The sequence below is a fragment of the Bos grunniens genome, chromosome 11 (assembly GCF_055505025.1).
Source record: "Bos grunniens cultivar Pamir isolate PY7600 chromosome 11, Bosgru_T2T1.0, whole genome shotgun sequence".
Lineage (NCBI taxonomy): Eukaryota > Metazoa > Chordata > Mammalia > Artiodactyla > Bovidae > Bos > Bos grunniens.
In genome coordinates, this window is record NC_141175.1 from 1,894,492 (window position 1) to 1,914,362 (window position 19,871).

Genomic DNA, 19,871 nt, shown 5'->3' on the forward strand with positions numbered 1-19,871 from the left:
CAGCAGGGAGCTCAGGCCCCAGAGCCCGGCCGCAGGACCCCAGCCGGGCCACTGGCTGTGCAAGTTGCTGACCTTTCTGTGCCTCGGTTTCCTTGTGAGCAGACAAGGCACCCAGCAGGCTCTCCGCTCGGGCCCGAGGGTCCATCCAGGGGCACTCAGGCTGGGCCACAGGGAGGGGCTCAGGGTGCTCTGGCCACGACCGTGACCCGTTCCCAAGCTTCAAGGAGGCTCACCAACGAGCCCAAGGTCAAGGTCACAGCAACAGCAGGAAGGAAACACCGAAAAGCTGCACCCCGAAGCTCCCCTGCAGCTGCTCTGCCTCTGTGGGTTCTGCCCCTAATGGAGGCCCAGCCGCGAGGCCGGGCTGCCCAGGGCACCTCGGCATCCCCACAGGGGCCATGAGCCCACAGGAGCCGGGCTGGGGGACCCAGATGCTGCTTGTGGGTGCAGACCTTACGGGGGGCCACCCTTGGCTGGTGCCTCCTCCCTCTGAGCCAGAGTGCCCGTCCTCAGCCCTGGGCCTCCCAGCCTCAGTGGCTCCAGGAGCCCGGATCACAGCGGGGCCCCAGGGCCCTCCCTAACGGCCTCTCCAAAGAATCCAGGGCCCTCGAAACTGCAGAATCTGTTTATTGAGCAGAAGGGGGAGGCCCCAGGAGATGCCGGCGAAGGGTGGGGGACGGGAAGGCGCAGGGCTGGAGGGCCGTGGGTCAGGACACTTGGGGTGACAGGACCCGCTGCTCCGGCTCTCCCTGCACAGACAGCAAAGGTCCGGTCACTCCTGGGACCCCTGAGTGGCGCTTCACACAGCAGGGTGCCCCATCTACTCATCCCCTTAAAGGGCAGGGTGAGTGGATTCTGCCACCGAAGCTTCTGCAACCATGGAAACACTCCCCCAAGGCGGCCCCCTCCCCCAGTGTCGCCCCCTTACCGGGCTCCCCAGGGACCCAGCCACTGTCCCCAGGGCCTCACCACCTCCCTGGCTGGTGGAACAGCCACTTAACCCCGAGGAGCCTGCAGACACAGCCCTGGAGAGGGGGTCCACGTAGGTGTGCACTTTACCCTAAAAGGTGCTTTTTTAACATAATCCTGGGGGTGGGGCACAGAGCAGGCAGACAGGCTCCTGCTCTCTGCAGCTAGAACCTTCCTGATGGCACGTGACCCGATCCCTAACGTGGCTCAAACAGGGATGGAGCCGGGACCTGGGCTGCATCATTGAGACCCACTGAAAGCTGCAGCAGCCCGATGCCCCCAGCGCAGCCCTGGGCAAACTCGGCCTGGCCGGGGGAGCAGAATGAAGTGAAGGCCAGAGGGCCGCTGCCCGCAGGCCACTCTGGAAGCCCCCACCTAACCTAACCCACCATGCCAGGAGAGGCCGCAGGGGTGCCTCCCGACGCCGGCGAATGTCACATCCTGTCCGAGGTTTACTGCTCATGTAGGTTCCCAAGTTCTTCACAGGGAAGGGGGGTGAGGGGCCCAATGGTCCCCTCTCCACTTTGGGAGAAGGCGTCCCCAAGAGCCCACCTGCATCCATGTCCCAAGGGGTCCTGGGGACTCAGCCCTGTGCCAGGAGGCTGCGGTTCCCACCTTGTGGGGCCCTTGGGAGAGGATGAGGACTCGGGAATCCCAAGGCAGCGCCCCATGCTCTGGGCAAGCCAGGGGCTATGGGGACACAGAGCGCACTGGGCTGGATTATGCCCCTCCAAATCCATATCCACTTGGAACTCCGAAAACGCCCTTATCTGGAAATAAGGTCTCTGAAGATGTAATTGTTAAAGATCTTGAGAGGGCATCACCCTTGATTTAGGGTATCCTTATATGAAGGCAATCTGGCCTCTTAACAGGCGAGGCAGGGATGGGAGTGGTGGGTCGACAGGCCAAGGATTGCCAGCACCAACAGCCTCTGGAAGAGGCAGGGATTCTCCCCAGAGCCTCTGGGCAGTCCTGCCCCGTCCTTGACTCCGCACCTCTAGCCTCTAGGCTATGAGAGAGTAAATTCCTGTTGTTTTAAGCTACGGCAGCCCTAGGTAATCAGGAGAGGCTTCCCTGGAAGAGGTGATATGTAAGTGGAGGCTGCAGGCACAGGAGTGAGTATCCAGGGAGAACAAGGGATGCTGGGGGATCTGCACTTGCAGACCTCAGCAGGTGAGAGGGAGGAGGTCCCGGCACACAGGCCCTGGAGAGCGGGAGGGAGGTGTTAACCCTGGCTCCTACCTGGGAAGGGCCAAACTGGGTCTCTGGAGCCCTCAGGGTGCGTCCCTGTCCCCCAGGGAGCACACATCTGTAGAAAGACAGAGGGTCCCGAGAGGCTGGGCTGGCTGGGACTTCACCCTGCCTCCTGCAGCCCCTCCCCATGCCAAGGGACCCGCTGGGGGCGGCATCCCCAATCTCCCCCGGGCCGGCCAACACACCCTTGGAAGACAGGGCTACTTCCGGCCGGCACCTCCCAGGACTCCGGAATGGGGGCGGAGCGAGGCTCTGGCAGGGGCGGGGCTTTGACCGGGCGGGACTTTGACAGGGGCGGGGCTCTCAGGGGTACCTGACTTGGGCAGCATGGCCACCATGTCCGCTGGCAGCCCCACCGTCGGGTAGAAGTCCTGGAAGGCCTCCAGGGCCTGAGGACTCGCTTCTTGGGTCCGGCCTGGGGCAGAGCAGGGGCCGCTGTGAACCCCCGTGGGTCACAGAGATGAGAGACATGGGCAGATGGGGGCCCCTGGCCTCACTGCCCTTTCCTGAAGGCTGGAGGTAGGTCTGCCCCCTGAGGTTGGGCAGGTTGTGCACTGATGAAAGTGCCTGCCTGGCTGAGGGGCTAGTGGGGACTGGAAACTGCACAGACGGGCAGCCTTTCCCAATTCACACAGGGCACCTGGGAGCTTGGGGTGCCTGGCTGCTCTCCCAGACCCTGCGCCCCGGAGCCCCACCCCTTCAGACACCTTTACCTGCAGCTCCCAAAGCCAGCTTCCCGCCCTCACCCCTGCCTCTCCTCTTGGGGAACTCTCCTGGTTCACTCCGCCAAGCCCACGAGAAATTAAAGCAGAATAGTATCGCAGCCCCTGCTCAGGGTGTCAGGCCGCAGGCCAAGCAGGGGAGGCGGGGTCTCCAGCCAGAGACAGGCCTGAGTTTTGGCCTGAGTGCCCAGCCTTCAGAGGCCCCTCAGTTCAGCCGTACCCATTTGTGATGGGGTGGGCAGGGCCTGAAGAGGTGCCCCAGTGGGTGGGGGTGGGGTCGGGGGGTGCGGGGGAGCCCTCACTGTAGAGCTGCACCATGGTGCTGAGCGCGCCCTCCAGCTCCTTGTAGATGTAGACCACGGCGAAGGAGCTGTAGTCCGTGTCCACCACGCGCACGTCCAGGTAGCCCAAGGCTGCAGAGGAGACAGCCGGCTCTGGACAACGGAACCGCTGAGCATCCGCCCACACGGGAAAGGGGGCGGGGCCCAGGCGGAGGCAGGGGAGGGCCCCGGGAGGGGCATGGGGGAGGGTCACCCATGGAGAAGGGCGTGGGGGTCACTTACCTGGGACTCGGAAGTGCCCCTGGGCACCCACTCTCAGGTACTCCGCATCCGCCCGGTTACAGCCGTCCGCCCTGGGGGGTGCACGGCCTGCTCACTCTCGGCCCCGCCCACCCGGCCCCGCGCGCCCGCTCACCCCGCGCCCGCTCACCCCGCGCCCGCTCACCGGGGGAACTCCATGTGGACGCTGAGGTTGCCCCCCGCCGAGGCCTTGATGTCCCTGGTGGACATCAGCAGGTGGTCCTTCTTGCCCAAGAAGACCTTGCAGTCAGAGACCATGGAGACCACGTACCAGAGGCCTGAGAACTGCAAGACAGCTCAGTGACCCGGGGCGGAACCTCCCGGCACCCGGACTGTGGGCCACAAGGCCCACAGATTTGTCTGAAGCCACTCGGCCGGGGGTCTCCGGAGTGTCCAAGCCCCAGTGCTGCCACTCACCTGGGGCAGGGGTCCTGGCCACTGGGAGCCTCAGTTCTCTGAGTTGTGAAGTGGGTCAGTAACTACCCAACAACAGGGTTGTTTCAGGGTTAAATGGAAGGGACTCTAAAGGGTGTGCAGGCCCAGGACACCAAGCAAGCGTCCCACGGAGGCGGCAGGCTCCGCTAGAACACGGTCACTCCTGTTTCCAGTGGCTGCTCAGCCCGGACCCCCACCCGCATGGCACAGCACGGGGGCCTCTCGTACCTTGTTGGCATCAAAATCTGGCTGCACCAGCACGTCAGCCTGAGCCGAGGGTGGCCAGAGCAGCAGCAGGACGCAGCTCAGCAGCGTGGCCCCCATCCCCGTCTGTGACCCTGGCCCCGCACTGGTCCATCCCTACTGCTGTGGGCAGCTTTATAGCCCGGCCCGCAGTGGGGCAGGGCCAGCGAGCCGCCTGGGCAGCGCACGGCGTCTCGGTTCTGGAAACGCCAGCCCTTCTTTGTTCATTGTTTGGCACAATCGCCCGAGTGTCCCCACTGGCTCCAGGGGTCATTTCCGGGAGGGCTCCAGAGGGCTCTCACTTGGCTTGGGCCTTGCCCACCTGTGGGCAACGCGGCTGGAGCCCGGGGCCCTTGGGGGCGCCGCTGGGAAGCACCCACGGTCAGGTTGCTCCAGCCAGGAGGCTACCCCTTGGGGCCCAGGTCCCCCAGAGTCCTCACCCCCTCACCTCCCTGCACAGGAGCGTAGTCACATCAGCCAGGCCTGGGGACCTCGTCTCAGGGGGACAGAGGTGATGTCGAGGCCCGAGCAGTCCTGCCTCCAGACCCCTGGCTGGGCCTCCAGCAAGCCCGTGGGGAGGGCGGGGCTGGGCCACCACCTGGGGTGGATTATGGGGTCACGGCCACCTTATCACTGGTTGCATAAGCGTGTGGACCGCAATGTCGCCAGGGAGGCGCCGCAGGCTGGCCAGGCCTCTCTCCAGGTGGCCTCTTCTGTCCTCTCAGGGGACCCCAGGGGCGCCATGTGAGGAGCAGCACGTGGCCTGGGGCACCCAGAGTCCTCTGGTCAGAGGCAGGCATCCCCAGGGAAGGCCAGCACTGTGCTCCCAGTGGAAGTGCGTCCAGGGTCGGAGAAGGACCCTCATCGGCCAGTGGGGTGGGGAGGAGCAGGGGGTCAGGGCCGAGGGCTCCGGCTCACCGCCTCCACTGGGTTCAGGAGGCGCCAGCTCTCACCCAGATCCCAGAGTCTTGGGACAGAAGGCAGTGAAAGCCTTCCTGTGCAAATATTTACAAAACATCCATCTGATAAAGGACTTAAATCCTGAATCTATAGAGAACTCTCAAGACTCAAAAAAAAAAAAAAAAAAAAAAACAGTTAAAAAAACAGGCAAAATATTTGAAAAGATTCCAAATCAGAAAGTAAAGCCAAGCAGAGAGGCTCATGGGCATTTGTTCACTGTAAGGAGATGCCACGGCAGACCGGCAGGCTGGCCACTCTGGTTCCAAACCGGAGACACTGGTGGTCACCACCAGGGCAGGAAACCAAGAGCGTGCGACACCCTGGGGACGGCTCGGCAGATCCTATGAAGGAAAACATTCAAATACCATGTGATTCGACAGTCACAAGCCTAGATATTTACCCAAGAAAAATGAGACACACTTTAGCCAAAACCTGCTGGTGGCTGGTCATGAGATCTTATTGACAATCCCTAAAAAACGGAAATGACCAAATGCCGTTCAGGGGGCAGGATGCACAATGCTCTGGGCATGAGACCTCTCCAGACACACTGACCCAGGGCAAACCCCAGATGCCCACGCTGGGTGACAGAAGCCGGCCTGGAGGGGTGCAGACTGTGGCTGCAGAACATGGGAATCCTCAAGGACAGACGGGCCTGGCTGACGACAAAGGGGCTGGCGGAGACGCTGGGGTGATGGACTGTGGTGCGTTTGTCTAAACTTAAAACCAAAGAGGGTGAATTCCAGAGCGTGTAAACTACACCTCAACTTTTAAAAAGTGTAAACTAGAGACTTCCCTGGGGGTTGAGTGGCTAAGACTCCGTGTTCCTAATGCAGGGGTCCAGGTTCGATTCCTGGTCAGGGAACTAACTCCCACGTGCCGCAACTAAAGGTCCTGTATGCCACAAGTAAGACCCGGTGCAGCCAAGTAAATAAACTTCTAACTGTGGACCACAGCATGTATTCATGCTTATACAGTGTAGACAGGCTGGACACGGAACAACAGGCTGGTTCCAAACAGGAAAAGGAGTATGTCAAGGCTGTATATTGTCACCCTGCTTATTTAACTAGTATGCAGAGTACATCATGAGAAACGCTGGGCTGGAGGAAGCACAAGCTGGAATCAAGATTGCCGGGAGAAATATCAATAACCTCAGATATGCAGATGACACCATCCTTATGGCAGAAAGTGAAGAGGAACTCACAAGCCTCTTGATGAAAGTGAAAGTGGAGAGTGAAAAAGTTGGCATAAAGCTCAACATTCAGAAAACGAGTATCATGGCATCGGGTTCCATCACTTCATGGCAAATAGATGGGGAAACAGTGGAAACAGTGGCTGAGTTTATTTTTCTGGGCTCCAAAATCACTACAGGTGGTGACTGCAGCCATGAAATTAAAAGACGCTTACTCCTTGGAAGGAAAGTTATGACCAACCTAGAAAGCATATTCAAAAGCAGAGACATTCCTTTGTCAACAAAGGTCTGTCTAGTCAAGGCTACGGTTTTTCCAGTGGTCATGTATGGATGTGAGAGTTGGACTATAAGGAAAGCTGAGAGCTGAAGAATTGATGCTTTTGAACTGTGGTGTTGGAGAAGACTCTTGAGAGTCCATTGGACTGCAAGGAGATCCAACCAGTCCATCCTAAAGGAGATCAGTCCTGGGTGTTCATTGGAAGGACTGATGTTGAAGCTGAAACTCTAATATTTTGGCCACCTGATGGGAAGAGCTGACTCATTTGAAAAGACCCTGATGCTGGGAAAGATTGAAGGCAGGAGGAGAAGGGGACGATAGAGGATGAGATGGTTGGATGGCATCACCGACTCAATGGACATGGGTTTGGGTGGACTCCGAGAGCTGGTGATGGACAGGGAGGCCTGGCGTGCTGTGGTTCATGGGGTGGCAAAGAGTCGGACACAACTGAGCAACTGAGCTGAACTGAGTGTGGATAGGTAGGCGGGTAGACTGTATGAACTCTTCTCCCAGATGCCAGTTCTTGGGCTGAGGGGCAGGGAGACAATGTGTCCGAAGCCCCCAAGTAAGATCCGAGTGTGGCAGGGAGAGGTCAGACCTCTCACCACAGAACTGTGGGGTGAGAGCAAGCAGGGATCGAGGGACAGGTCACTGTGGCCTGCAGGCCCCCCACGGACCCCCTTGAGCCTTAGGTGTGGGGCGGCTTCCAAGGCCACAGAGAACGCTCCCGCCACCAGCCTGTTCCCTGCCGGGGTCTGGAGACTCTCCATCACGAGTTCTAGATGCCCGCTCACCTCCTGCCTCCCCAGCCCCCTCATCTCTGAAGTCCACTCTCCACACAGCGGCCTGAGCAAGCCTTGTAAAGCATCAGTCTGATGCGTCCCTGCTTGAGACGCTCCTGAGTCACTGTGGTGCAGAGCACAAACCCACCCCGAGTGGAAACTCCCCAAGCGCAAACCGGCGCCCAGCCCAGCCCAGTGCTGCCCAGCTCCCCAGCAGTCAGCCCAGCCCGCTCCCCGCCTGCCTGGGGCCTCTTGCTCATACCCTCCGGCCCAGGGGCCCTCTGGTCCTGTCCAGCCCCTCACCAGAGTCCCTGCTACTCACACTCTGCCTAGTCAGCAGCCTTCCTCAAACCCAGCCCACCGCTGGTCTGTGTCCTGGGGGCTTAGCACCGTTCCAGCTCTCTCCTGAGTTTATTTGTTCTCTGCTCTCCTGTGAACCCCGAGACGACAGGAACTGCAGCAGCCTGCAGGCCAGCCATTGGCCTCTGTTTCCCAAGCCTGGAGTGCGGGGCCTGGCGGTGGACGCTGCCCACTGACCGTTGTGAATGAACAAGGGTCAGGCCCAAGTCGCTGTGACCCCCAGGTCTGCCAACTGGAAACCTCACAGCATGCATTTGCCTGCGGGCAGGTGTGTGTGGCCACATCCGGCCTGAGGTGGCCCTGAGTGCCTGGCACCGCAGGCCCAGACAGCAGCGGCTCAGTGGGGGCCCCACACACACAGTGGGCCGGGCACTGCGGCCAGGGCCTCCATCGCGTCCTGCAGGCCTCAGCGCCCTGGAGGAGGCTAGCACATGCTCTGCTGTGTGCAGAGGGGGTTTGTGGCGGCTCAGGACGAGGACGGGGGCACCGGCAGGAGAGGTGCCTTGGTGGGCGGTGGGCAGACCGGAGCTGGCGAGGCCCTGGACCCAAGAAGGTGCAGTCCCAGAAGTGGCCACAGGGCGATAGCAAAGAGACGCCGCTCGCAGGGCTGGTGGAAGAGCTTAGATGGGGTCTGCGGTTCACTGAGCTGGGGAGGGGTCCCCTAGAAGGAAAGCTGCCTTACACTGAGGTGAGGTCTGCTAAAGGGCCGGGCTTCCCAGGTGGCACCAGCAGCAAAGAACATGCCTGCCAGTGAGGAGACGTGAAAGACGCAGGTTTGATCCCTGTGTCTGGAAGATCCCCTGGAGGCGGGCACGGCAACCCACTCCAGTATTCCTGCCTGGAGAATCCCCATGGACAGAGGAGCCTGGTGGGCTACAGTCCATGGGGCCGCACAGACTCAAGCACAGCTGAAGTGAGTTAGCACTCGCGCATTCCGCTGAAGGGTTGCCTGGATAAGCAAATGTGGTCTATCCACACATTGGAAGATTGTCCATATAAGAACACGATGAACCTCGAAGACAGGGTGCTGGGTGAGAGGCCAGACCCCTAAGGCCACGACGTGGTGTAGGAGCCCCCTATGGGACATGCATAATAGCAAGTCCGCAGAGACAGAAAGGAGCTTAGTGGTTACCAGGTGCTGGGCTGGGGGAGACTGATGCGTATGGGGTCTCTGTGGAGAAATGCCCCAGGGGGGCAGCAAGTTGTGTCAGGAAGCCGACATCTGGCCATGAGCTGGCACACGCAGGTGGACACAGCCCAGCCAGGGGGGGCGACAGCTGCCCAGGACAAAGAGAGCTGGGGGGCGGGGGGTCACAGGAAGGATTTCAGGGCTAGAGAGCTGGGGGGAGGGTGTGGGGGTCACAGGGAGGGTTTCAGGGCTAGAGAGCTGGGGGGTCACAGGGAGGGTTTCAGGGCTAGAGAGCTGGGGGGTCACAGGGAGGGTTTCAGGGCTAGAGAGCTGGGGGGTCACAGGGAGGGTTTCAGGTCTGGAGAGCTGGGGGGTGGGGGTCACAGGGAGGGTTTCAGGGCTCCCAGAGGCTGCTCTGGGTGCTGAGCAGGAGCCAGCAGGAAGGTCCAGGGCAGCACTGGGTCCGAGGCCATGTGGGAGGCACTAAGCTCTGCGTGGCCGCCACCCCCACCCACTTTCTCAGCGCCCAAGCTCGCCCCCTAGTGTCCACCAGTCTGCACAGCAGGTTGCCTGCTGCTGGGGAGCGGGTGTGGGGCGGGGGGAGCGGGGCGGGAAGGAGGGGTTGGCGGGGAGGCGCAGGGCGGCAGGGGCAATCCCAGCTGGGCCCCGCCTGTGGCCAGTGCCCTATGTCCCACTCCTGCCCTGAGGGCCCCTCCTGGGCTGGCTTCCACCCCATCCATCCAGCCTCCCAGTAAAGAGCGCTGGGAGGAGCTCTGGCTCGGCCTCCTGGGCAGGGGTCCTTCAGCCCCTGCCCACTTCCCCATCCAGTGCCCCCGGGCCTCCTCTGTGGAGCCACAGAGAGCCACCCCTGCCCGTGGTGGGCTGTCTGTGCCAGAGGCCCCGGCCCTGGGGTCCTCCAGGCCTGGGGGCAGGGCGACGCTTCTCTGCAGGTCTCTGTGTGATGGGCTCTCTTTGGCCCCCTTTCCTGCAGGGTGCGTCCTGTCTCCAGGCAGGGGTGGGGCACCGGCTTATCTGAGGTCCTTTCTGGGAAGGCCCAGCAGGACAGACAGCTTCATCTTTCGTCACCTTCCAAGGTGCCTGTCCTGTGTCCACAGCACCCTGGAAGCCAGCCAGCAGAGGAGGCTGGGAGCTGTGGTTTGCAGGGCGCCCCCTCCCCGGGAGGGCATCGTCCCAGGTACTTCCGCTTGGGTTTTGGGGCCTCAGACAGATCCTGCCGAACCTTCTGATCTCCGCTCCCAGGCAGGGTCTCCAGTGACCCAGAGTGGGCAGCCCAGGTCCAGGGCAAGCTCTCATGTGGCCTTGAGGGCCCGGCCAGGCTCATGGTGAGCAGAGGTGGGAGGCATCACAGTGAGGCTGCCCAGAGAGTTGGCAGGTCCGGATGGTGGGTGGGAGGCGAGTGGCACAGGGCGTCCAGTTGGGTGCTGGCCGTGGTGGGGCGGGAGACAAGGGCCAGTCGGGCAGGAAGGGGAGTGGACCAGGAGCGTGTGGGAGCTTTCAAAAAAATGGGGGGGCTTTTTAAATTTTTAATGCCTAAAACAAAAGATACCCAAACCACAGCTTCTGGAGGGACTGTTTGTTCTTGCCTCTCTTCTCAGAAGTGACCTTGGCCTGGGTTCAAGAGCAGGGTCTCTGGCCCTCCTAGACTGAGCGACAGAGGGTTGGCGCCCTGGAAGGGAGGGGATGGTGCAGCTGAAGGCAGGATGCTCATTCTGGAAACTTCCAAGTGGAGGGCTGCTGGACAAGCCGGGGTGGAAGGGGCCCTGCACACGGTCCCAGCCCCTCCTTGCTCCCTGGCGCAGCTGGAGGACAAGGAGAGAGGCAGGAGGGAGCCTGGTAATGAGCGCCGCCCACAGCACTGCGTTCAGAGCCATATAAACGGGCATCCAGAGGCGGGAGGGCTGCTCAGCCCGGGCCCGGGCAGGTCGCTGGCGTGTGGACCTCGGGAGGATGCGTGCAGCGCTGCTGGCCGCTCTGCTGGCTGTGGTCTTGGTGCCCAGCGCCCGGGCCGTGTGGCTGGGGAGGCTGGACCCTCAGCAGGTGGCGGCTCCCCCACACCAGCGCGGGCCTGGGGCCACACGGGTCCTCGGGCCTTTGTGGTCTCCGGGCTCCCCCGGGGCCCCCCGGACCACGGGGGCTGCAGGAGGCCGGGCTGGGGGTGGAGGGACGGCCCCTCACCTGCGCCCCCTCCCTCAGCTCATGGGGTCCTGGTACGTCCTCGCCGTGGCCTCAGGGGAGAAGGACTTCGCGCTGGAAAAGGCCACAAAGAGTGTCGAGGGGGTCGAGGTGATGCTGACGTCCCAGAACACCCTGAAGATGCGGGCTTCCCGGCACAGGTGGGTGGGGCCGGGGGCGCGGCTGGGTGGCCGGCCCGCCCTCCCCTCCCTCTGCACCGGGCTCTGCTGTGAGCTCCGCCCTCCATTGGGTCTCAGGGGTCTGCGTCCTGGGCTCCGGCCAGGGGCGCTCTGGGTGGGACTCATGCCTTCTCCAGCGAGGCCGGCACAGCCTCTGACCACCCCCTCCGCCCCGGCCCCTGGGCAGCTTGGCAGCGGCTCCGGTTAGCAGGAGAGGCCGCTTCTTTGTTCAAGGCCCCCCTGAGCAGCCGCTCAAGGTGGGTCTGTGCATTTGAGCCCACACGGTCCGGTGGGCCCTGGGGGAGCCTGGAGACCACGAAGCCCCGAGGACCCACGTCACCTAAGTGTCCAAGTCCCCGCCTGTCGCTCGGGATGGCTGGTGGGGCACCACCGCGGGCCTGGAGTCATCACGCAGCCTGAGCGGCTGGCAGCCCCGACCCGAGAGGAGGCTGTCTGCCCTGCTCCTTCCCACAGCTGAGCCTGCTGCAGCTGCCACCCAGCTGGGGTGGCCTGGCGGCGGACAAGCAGGACAGAGGACATGGGGCTTGGGGCGGGGGCCCTGCTGTGCTGGGTGAACACTGGCTCACACGTGTCGTGGGCTGTAGCCCCGAAGCCATGAGGCTCAGAGAGTCCTAACAAGGCTGGCAAAAAGCCATCCAAACATGGAACCTTGGCACCCGGAAGGCCAGGCCCCATGGGACGGCCGTGGGTGGTGAGGGGACGAGAGCGCTTGCAGGGGCGGGGGCCTCCCAGCCCTTTCTGGCGTCCGCTTGTGGGTACCATCGGTCAGCGGCCTTGCTCCCTGCTGCGTGGAGGCGTGTGTGTCTGAGGACCTGGGCCACACCGGGGTGGAAGGGGCGGGCCCAGGCCCGGCTGCAGGGTGCACCCTGACAGCAGGGCCCGAGGACGGGCAAGAGGGCGCTTCGTTTTGTGAGCTGAGGTGAGTTTCACGTGTTGGTCTTCGAATAGGAAACACACTTACCTGGTCCGAAGGTCAGAGTCCCCCGGCAGCTCCCCGGGGGTGCAAGGGTGAGGACTCTGTGCTCTCACTGCCAAGGGCCCCAGTTCCATCCCTGGCCAGGGAACTCAGAGCCCTCAAACTGAAAAAGAAAGAAACGGGGAGGTGGACAGCAGGGGTCTTTCCTCCCCCTCGCAACAGGCAGCCCCTGGTTTTGATCTGTGACGGCTCCTTGGAGATGTTCAGGAACACGCAAGCACACGCAAGTCTCTTAAGTATTCAGGCAAGCCACAATTTGGTGTCAGCCCCCCGGGTTCTCTGCCTTCTTGTGAAACATTTAAGATTTTATTCTCTTTTGCCTTTCTTAAAGTTTTCAAAGCTGTGGTAAGATAAACGTAACATAAAATTCACCATCTTGACCATTTTCAGTGCATAGTTCAAGGGCATCGAACACACTCACCTTGTGCAAACCTCACCAGCATCTCCGGAACTTTCTCACCTTCTCACACTGACCCCCTGTCCCCACCAGACACTCACTCCCCGTCCCCTCACGCAGCCCCTGGCTGCACCATCTGCTTCCGTCTCTGGGTTTGATTCCTCTAGGGCCTCGCATGAGTGGATCCTGCATTAGTCTTTTTTCAAAGGAAAAATGTTGTTGCTGTCTTTATGCTCACTCTGGCCCTGCTGGGTCTCTGGTGCTGTGCGGGCTTTCTCTGCGGGTGGAGGGTGGGGGCCACTCTCAGTTGCACAGGCCTCTCCTCCTGTGTTGGAACACGGGCTCCAGAGCAGGGGCTCGGCCACTCTGCAGCGTGTGGGATCCTCCCAGGCAGCGACCGAGCCCTCGTCTCCTGCTTTGGCAGATTCTTTACCACTGAGGTGGGATGGGGTAGGAAGCCCCCTACATTGGTCTGTGCCTGGCTTATCTCACAGAACACAGCGTTCTCCAGGCTCACCGTGTTTCGGCCTGCGTCGGGATTTCCTCCTTGAAGGCTGAGTAATATTCCACCGCAGGGCTGGACCACACCCAGTTCCCTTTCGTCCGCTGATGGATGTCTGAATTGCTTCCGGCTTTTGGGCCTTGTAGACACAGGTGTGCAAATATCTCTTTGAGACCCTGTTTTCAATTCTTTTGGAGACACACCCAGATTGTGGGATTATTGGGTCATCTACTGACTCTATGTGACTTTTTTTGAGAAACTTTTTTTCAGAGCCAAGTAATACTCCCCTGGGCTGCCTTCCAGAGTTCTGCTGACGGGCAGACAGCGGTCTCCAGTCTTTCGCAGCTGGAAACACATCTAGGGCTGTGACGTTGGTGTGCTGGCCTGGGAGGGACAAACCCCTAGAGCTGAAGTGCGTCTGTCCTTTTCCCGTGTCACACGAGGCGGGTGCCCCGAGCTGGTGCGGGACTGGGTGGCCATCTGATGGGTGACCAATGGCCCCATGGATGTTTTTACTGTCTCCTCTGATCACAGGGGAGCGGGCATCTCGGGGCCTGTTCCTTCTGGGGCTCCTTCCCAGCCCAGCGTCTGTTCGTATCTTTTGCATATTTTTTCCTGGGGTAGGTTTTTATTGACACGCAAGAACGCTTAGGTATTGGTGATTTTGGCTACTGTCTGTGATGAAGGTTAGTTGCAAATTAATTTCCCAGTCTGCCACTCTTACGCCTTCCAGCAGTTTTTGGTAGGAAGAGTTCTTTCTGTGTTTGTGTAGATGTAACTCTGGCTCTTTTTAGGGCCTCTGGGCCTTGTGATGTAGTTGTTAGGAGGTCTTTCCACCTCCCTGAAGCTGACAGGCCTCTGATCTTTGACCTGCCCGGGGCTACGCCCTGGGGACCTGCGAGGTGTGACCGTTGATGCTTGCCCAGGGTCCCTCTTTTTCCACTGGCCAAAGATGCTCCCTTCATGACACCTAACCTCCTGGGCACTTTGCTTCATTTCTGGACTCTCTGCTCTGCTCCTTCGATCGGTCTGCTTCTGTGCCAGTGAGTCCGGTTGCTTTCCGTCTCGTGGCTCCACAGTGTGCATTGTTAGGGCTGGTGATGCTCCTTTCAGGCTTTTCCTCGTGACTCCTGGGTCTTGCAGGGAACTTGGCTGTGAGCTCGTCTTGCTCTGCTCACAGAAGGCCGTCTGCTCATTTTTCGGGTTGACGGCTTAGGGACACTGGCCTCTTTAGACGTGGAGCCGCTTTACTCCAAACTGCAGACCCCCCTTTGTCTCAGGCGCCTTTCATGCCCTCAGCAGTGCTCCCAAGTTTTCTCCGTGTGGATCTGGCAAAGCAGGTCCCTCGGGAGGTATATTCTGCAGGTCCCCAGCCAGCCTGCGGCCCCGATGGCTCACCTGCGGTTGAGACCAGGGTTTCTGGGTAACTGCGGCCCCCGAGGGGGAGGCAGAGCCCCCCTGCAGCCACGCTGGCCAGGTCCGGACAGTCCTGCTCCTGGACCTGGGTGATGACGGATCCTTCTGTGCTCCAGGCTGGAGAGATGCCACCTGCAGGCTGTGGAGCTGCGGAGACAAAATTCCAGATGGGTCTTCGGGAATCCCTGTAAGGATGACGGCCACGACGGTCCTTCTGGGCAGCGTGGGGACTCCTCCAGTCCCCTGACCGCCATCCGGCTGCCTTCTGCCCCCAGCGGCCTTGGGCCTTCCACCCGAGCTGCGTCCCCAGGCCCCTGTGTGCGGGGTCAGCCCCTCACAACAGGGAGGGGCAGCTCCACCCCAGCTCCAGGGGTGCTCCGCCGGGGACTGGGAGGTGCTCGGGGCCAGTCAGTCCCGGCCCTCCAGCTATGGTGTCTGGGGAGGTGGGCGCGCATGGGGGTGTCCTCTGCCCCTGTGGGGACCTGATCTGAGGAGGGTGACCTGGGAAGAGCTGGGGCTCACCTGCCATCCCCAGACCACCTGGAGGCCCCGTGTGCCAGGGCTGGGTGGGGGCGGGGGGCTGAGGGGACCGAGCCTGGGGGCTCTTGGTCCGCTGAGGCCTGACGCGCTCCCCCGCCCCGGGGGCACCTGTCTCTAGCCCGGGGCGTGCTGGAGTACCGGGTGCTGGGCACCAACTTCAGGGACTACGCGATAGTGTTCACACAGCTGGAGGCCCAGGAGGAGGCCTTCAGCACCGTGGAGCTGTACAGTGAGTGCGCCGGGCTCCGCCCCTCCCACCAGCCTCACCCCGGCCAGAAACCGCCCACCGGCCCTGCGCCTGCGTCCCGGGCGGCCCCTCCCCACGCACAGCGCCCCCCCTCACCCCGCTCCTGTCCCTGGAGGGAGCGGGCGGGGGGTTGTACGTGGCGAAGAGCCTTGGGCCCAGAGGGCAGGGAGTCCCGCCGCCTGTCTCTGGGTTCTCTGGGTGGGCTTCTCCTCGCCCCAACCCCCGCCCGGCTCTCCCGCCTCCCCCACAGGCCGAACGCCCCTGGCCAGTCAGGAGGCCCTGGGCCGCTTCGCCAAGTGGAGCCGGAGCCTGGGCCTCCTGTCGCAGCAGCAGGCCGAGCTCCAGAGGGACTGTGAGTGTCCCCGGATGCTGGGGCGCCGTTTGCCGGCTTGAGGACCTTCCTGGCCTCAGGGAGTCAGGCCGAGCTCAGGGGGGCTTCAAGGGGTCACCTGCTCCCTGCCCAGCATCAGGCTTGCGGGGTGGATGGGGCAGGTGGTGTGCGGGGCCAGGGTGCTGGTTGGCGAGGGCCGGCCATCCTCACCTCGGCCCCTTTCCTCCCCAGTCACCTGCGCACACAAGGTCTTCCCGGTAAGCGGCCTCCCCGAGCACCCCTCCCCTCCGTGTGGCAGGAGGCACCTGGGTGCCCTGGGCCCCTGTCTTCCGGAGGCTCCACGGTGGGCAGGGCTGGGGCCCTGGGGAGCCGATGCCTCTGAGGGCGAGTCCAGGCCGCCCGTGTTGCTCTTGGTTTCCAGTGAATGCTGCACCCACCAGGGGCCCGGAGGAGGCTGGCCAGACACTGCCCTCCTCGCCCAGCCGCCCAGGGGCTGGGTGGGGGGCCACCTGCTCCCAGGGGCTCTTGCTGCGGATTCAAATAAAGCAGTTCCACAAACCCTCCCGGGGTCTCTTGCGTGTGTCCAAGCAGGGCCCTGGGCTGGACACTGCTGCTCCCCCAGGGGGTCACCCCGGGCCCTGGGCCGACAGGAGGCCCGTCCACCTGAGCTGGAGCTAGACCCTGTGGTCTGGGTGACGTGTGGGCAGGGCACTGGGCTGGGGCGCCCAGGGCGTGAGAGCTTGGCTTTTCCTGGGGCCTTGGGGCAGGGTCGGGGCCAGGTACCCCAGAGAGCCGGAGTCTGTCTGTCTTCCTGTGTCCTGAAGTCCTGGCAGAAGCAGGGGCCGCTGGGGGGCGGGGTCATCTTGCACTCTGCTCGTATCGGGTGTACACACATACAGACATATGTGAACACACACAAACACATACACACATGCACACATGTCAGGACCTGCCAAGGGCATCACGCAGGCGGCCCCAGCGTCAGCACCAGCACGGTCCCAGCCCCGTCCTCAGAGACCCCACTTCCTGTGTGCACACCCCGGGGAGTAACTCAATGCCCCGTCCAGCCTTTGTTCCCCCCGGGGGTGGGGGTGGGGCTAGGACAAGAGCACCAGCAACCTCCCTGCCGGTTGCATGGCTCCAGGGGACACTCGGTGACCCGAGGCCCAGGAGGTGACCTCGGGATCTTTGACGCCTCTGTCTTCTGGGGTGTCCCAGGCTGGCTCCGAGGGCCAAGGGTGGGGCTGGCCCTGCCTGCAGGGCGGGGGGAGGGCCCAAGACCCCTCTGTTGGCCCCCCAGGCTGGCTCACGGCTGTGGTCAGCTGACGCCCACGGCAGGGCTGGCAGGCTGGGCATTTAAGCGCAGCGTCCAGGCGGGCAGCTGAGGTGGCGAGGATGGGGCTGGGCTGGCGGCCGGCCCTGCTGGCCCTGCTGCTGGGGCTGGGTGGGGGCTCCCGGGCACAGGAGCAGCTCCCCCGAGAGTCCCACAACCTCAACTGGCACAAGGTGAGCCTCGCGGCGCCCTCGCCGGGCGCCGGGGCCAGGGGGTGAGGGCAGCGGGCAGAGGGCCCCTGAAGCTCGGGACGGGCTGGCGGGGGGCTTGGGCACTGGTCTGCTGGTCCCCAGGGCCTCTTCTGGGGACAGGCTGGGGCTTCAAAACTCAACTGCTGACCGTGGGCCACAGCCCAGAGCTCCGAGACGGGTGCTGCCGAGTCACTTGCTGGTGCCCGGGGGGTGGAGGGGAGGCGGGGGGAGCAGGCGAGCCCTGGAATAACGAGACCGCAGCAGGCGGAAGGTCCTGGTGGGGGCGGCCCTGGGCACAGGCCGAGCAGACGCGGGGGAGCCGGTGGGATGGGAGCCAGCTGGAGGAAAAGGCCCTGCGGCCCCTGCGTCCTGGGCCCTGCGCTGCGCCGCCTCAGGTCGCAGACCAGCTGGGCGTCCGCCTCCAAGGCCTGGGAGGCAGCGGGCACCCAGGCTGGTCCTGGACATGGGCTGGGCCGTGGGCGGGGGTCACCGGTCCTGGGGGTCCTTGGAGACCGGGGCTGGGCGGGACCAGCGTGGCAGGCCCTGCGCCCTCTCCGCAGTTCTCAGGCTTCTGGTACGTCCTTGCCGTCGCCTCCGATGCCCAGGGGATGCTGCCGCATGGAGGCCAGAGGAAGCTGGGCGCGTCCATAGTACAGGTTCAGGAGGTGGGCCAGCTGAAGGTGGTGCTCGCCTTGAACCGGTGCGTGGGCCAGGGTGGAGGGCCCTGAGCCCAGGGAAGGGGAGGGGCCGATGGGGGAACCAGGGTGGGGGGCCCTGAGCCCAGGGAAGGGGAGAGGCCGATGGGGGGGCCAGGGTGGGGGGCCCTGAGCCCAGGGAAGGGGAGGGGGCCAGTGGGGGGGACCAGACCCAGGGTCAGTCTGGAAATCCCACAAGGACTGTCCCCAAACACCATCACTTCCTGCTGTCAAACTCAAGTGGCTGCTTTTTTGAGAAGTGCCCACAGCCCACTGGGGGCTGGGGGGCAGGGGTGTTGGAGCATTTCTCCTGAGCGGTGGGACTGGCCCAGGTCCCAGCTGGAATGTCCCAGGACGGCAGAGCCCCGAAAGGTCTCCCAGGCCCGCAGCTCACAGCCTGCTCCCCCCACCCAGGTCCCGGGGGTGCCAGACACACTCGCTAATCCTGCGGAGAGACAGGAAGAAGCCGGTGTTCAGGAACACCTGTGCGTACCCACTGGGCCACAGGGGGCTGGGGGAGGGCCGTCCAGGGCTTTCTGAGCCCCCAGGACCCTGGACAGGATCCCTGACCGCACGGCCCCCAGCAGTCCTCCCCGAGAGCATGCGCCGGTGGGGACAGACGCTGGGATGCGCGGTCAGCCCACAGTGGCCCAGAGTTGGCTTGGCCAGTGTGCGCCCAGGAGCCCAGGCCTGGGGGTGGGGGGCTTTGCTGCCCTTCCAGATGGCCCCTCGGTGCGGGTGGTAGGGGCCCGGGGACCCTGGAAGGACCGCAGTGTTCAGGAGTGAGCAGCGGATTCTGCGCTTCCTCCCTTCCAGTGAGGGGCGTGGAGGGCTTCCGTGTGATGGTCCCTGACTACAGCGCCAGTGTGGTCTACCTGCGCCTGGGCCGGGCCGGCAGGACCACCAGGACCCTGCTGCTCTTCAGTGAGTCCAGGGGCCACAGCCCCCGGGCCCTGCAGGGCCGCCCCCCTCCCGAGCCTGTCTGGGGACCCCCACTCCCGGCTGACGCTTCCCATCACCCACCAGTGGCTGCAGGTCCCTGACCCAGAGCCCGGGGGCGTTCTGGTGAGGGGTGGTGCCGGGGGCCAGGGCGCCCCTCGACCGGGGGCTCTGATGCTGCGGCTCTGGTCCGCACCCGCCCCGCCCCCCGCAGGCAGACAGCCCACGTGCAGCTTCCTGAGCATGAAAAAGTTCGTCAACGCGTGTGAGGCCCTGGGGCTCGCCAGCCGGGCGGCCGTGCTCCCAAAAGACGGTGAGGTGTGGGCGGCACTGCCCCGGGGCCACCCCGAGACGCCAGGGAGCTGGCCCCCGTGCGGGATGGAGGGACAGAGGGCGACAGGGGCACCTTTAAAGAAAGTCATGGCCACGTGCACGTGCCCATCCTGTCTCCCCAGGGCCCCCTGAGAACGCTGGTGGCTGGGGCCGCGTCCCTGCGGGGCGCTGGGGGCCAGGGCCGCTCAGCTTTGCCCTCTGCAGGGCCCGAGGCCCCAGGGGAGCTGCCGCGCGTGCCCGGCAGATGTGGGATCCCTCGGAGACGCCCAGCCCATTCCTTCCCCTGCAGCCTCCTGCGCGCACACCATCCTGCCGTGAGCCGGCCGCCCACCTGCTCCACCCCGTGAGGCTCGGCTTGCGGTCCTCCCAGACCCTGGGAGCGAGTTCCAGATTGCAGGCTTCACACCCCACTGCTTGTTGAGACGGGTCTGGAGACCCCAGGCCACTGATGGTGTGCAGCTCGGGCGGGGCTTGGGCCCAGCAGGGTCCTTTAGGGTCCCCTGGGTGGGGGTGGGGGTGCATGCTGAAGGAGGAGGGGGGACCTGGGGCTGGGTCCTCTGGATGGCGCGGCGGGCAGCTGCTACCTGCCCTCACCTGCTGGGAAATAGACGGGGCCAGTCCAGTGTGCCGTGTGCTTTCTCTGCCACCGCCCTCCCTGTTGCGTGACATCCGACACT

General features: G+C 63.4%; 2 protein-coding genes across 5 annotated transcripts; one reads left to right on the forward strand and one right to left on the reverse strand.

Annotated features, from left to right (window-relative positions):
* Nucleotides 1-519: 519 nt before the first annotated feature.
* On the reverse strand, nt 520-4,750 carry LOC147362256 (lipocalin-15-like). 3 transcript variants are annotated; one of them, XM_086324163.1, is made up of 7 exons: nt 4,190-4,750; nt 3,672-3,811; nt 3,509-3,579; nt 3,248-3,358; nt 2,537-2,638; nt 2,212-2,278; nt 610-749 (listed from the first exon to the last, which is right to left on the reverse strand). In XM_086324163.1, exons 1-6 carry the CDS (start codon nt 4,283-4,285, stop codon nt 2,244-2,246), a joined length of 555 nt encoding a protein of 184 aa, XP_086180289.1. In that variant the 5' UTR covers nt 4,286-4,750; the 3' UTR covers nt 610-749; nt 2,212-2,243. The 3 variants fall into 3 exon arrangements, with proteins under 3 accessions (XP_086180287.1, XP_086180289.1, XP_086180288.1); XM_086324162.1 differs by lacking the exon at nt 2,537-2,638; XM_086324161.1 differs by lacking the exons at nt 2,212-2,278; nt 2,537-2,638 and having other exon boundaries at nt 520-749.
* Nucleotides 4,751-10,848: 6,098 nt separating this feature from the next.
* On the forward strand, nt 10,849-19,808 carry LCN6 (lipocalin 6). 2 transcript variants are annotated; one of them, XM_086324178.1, is made up of 11 exons: nt 10,849-10,959; nt 11,116-11,255; nt 14,702-14,772; nt 15,244-15,354; nt 15,623-15,724; nt 15,935-15,960; nt 17,788-17,927; nt 18,337-18,407; nt 18,739-18,846; nt 19,076-19,174; nt 19,317-19,808. In XM_086324178.1, the coding sequence occupies exons 1-11, from the start codon at nt 10,870-10,872 to the stop codon at nt 19,613-19,615; spliced, it is 1,257 nt and encodes a 418-aa protein (XP_086180304.1). In that variant the 5' UTR covers nt 10,849-10,869; the 3' UTR covers nt 19,616-19,808. The 2 variants fall into 2 exon arrangements, 1 of the variants encoding a protein (XP_086180304.1); XR_015136057.1 differs by lacking the exons at nt 10,849-10,959; nt 11,116-11,255; nt 14,702-14,772; ... (4 more) ...; nt 19,076-19,174; nt 19,317-19,808 and adding an exon at nt 16,125-16,264.
* Nucleotides 19,809-19,871: the final 63 nt, after the last annotated feature.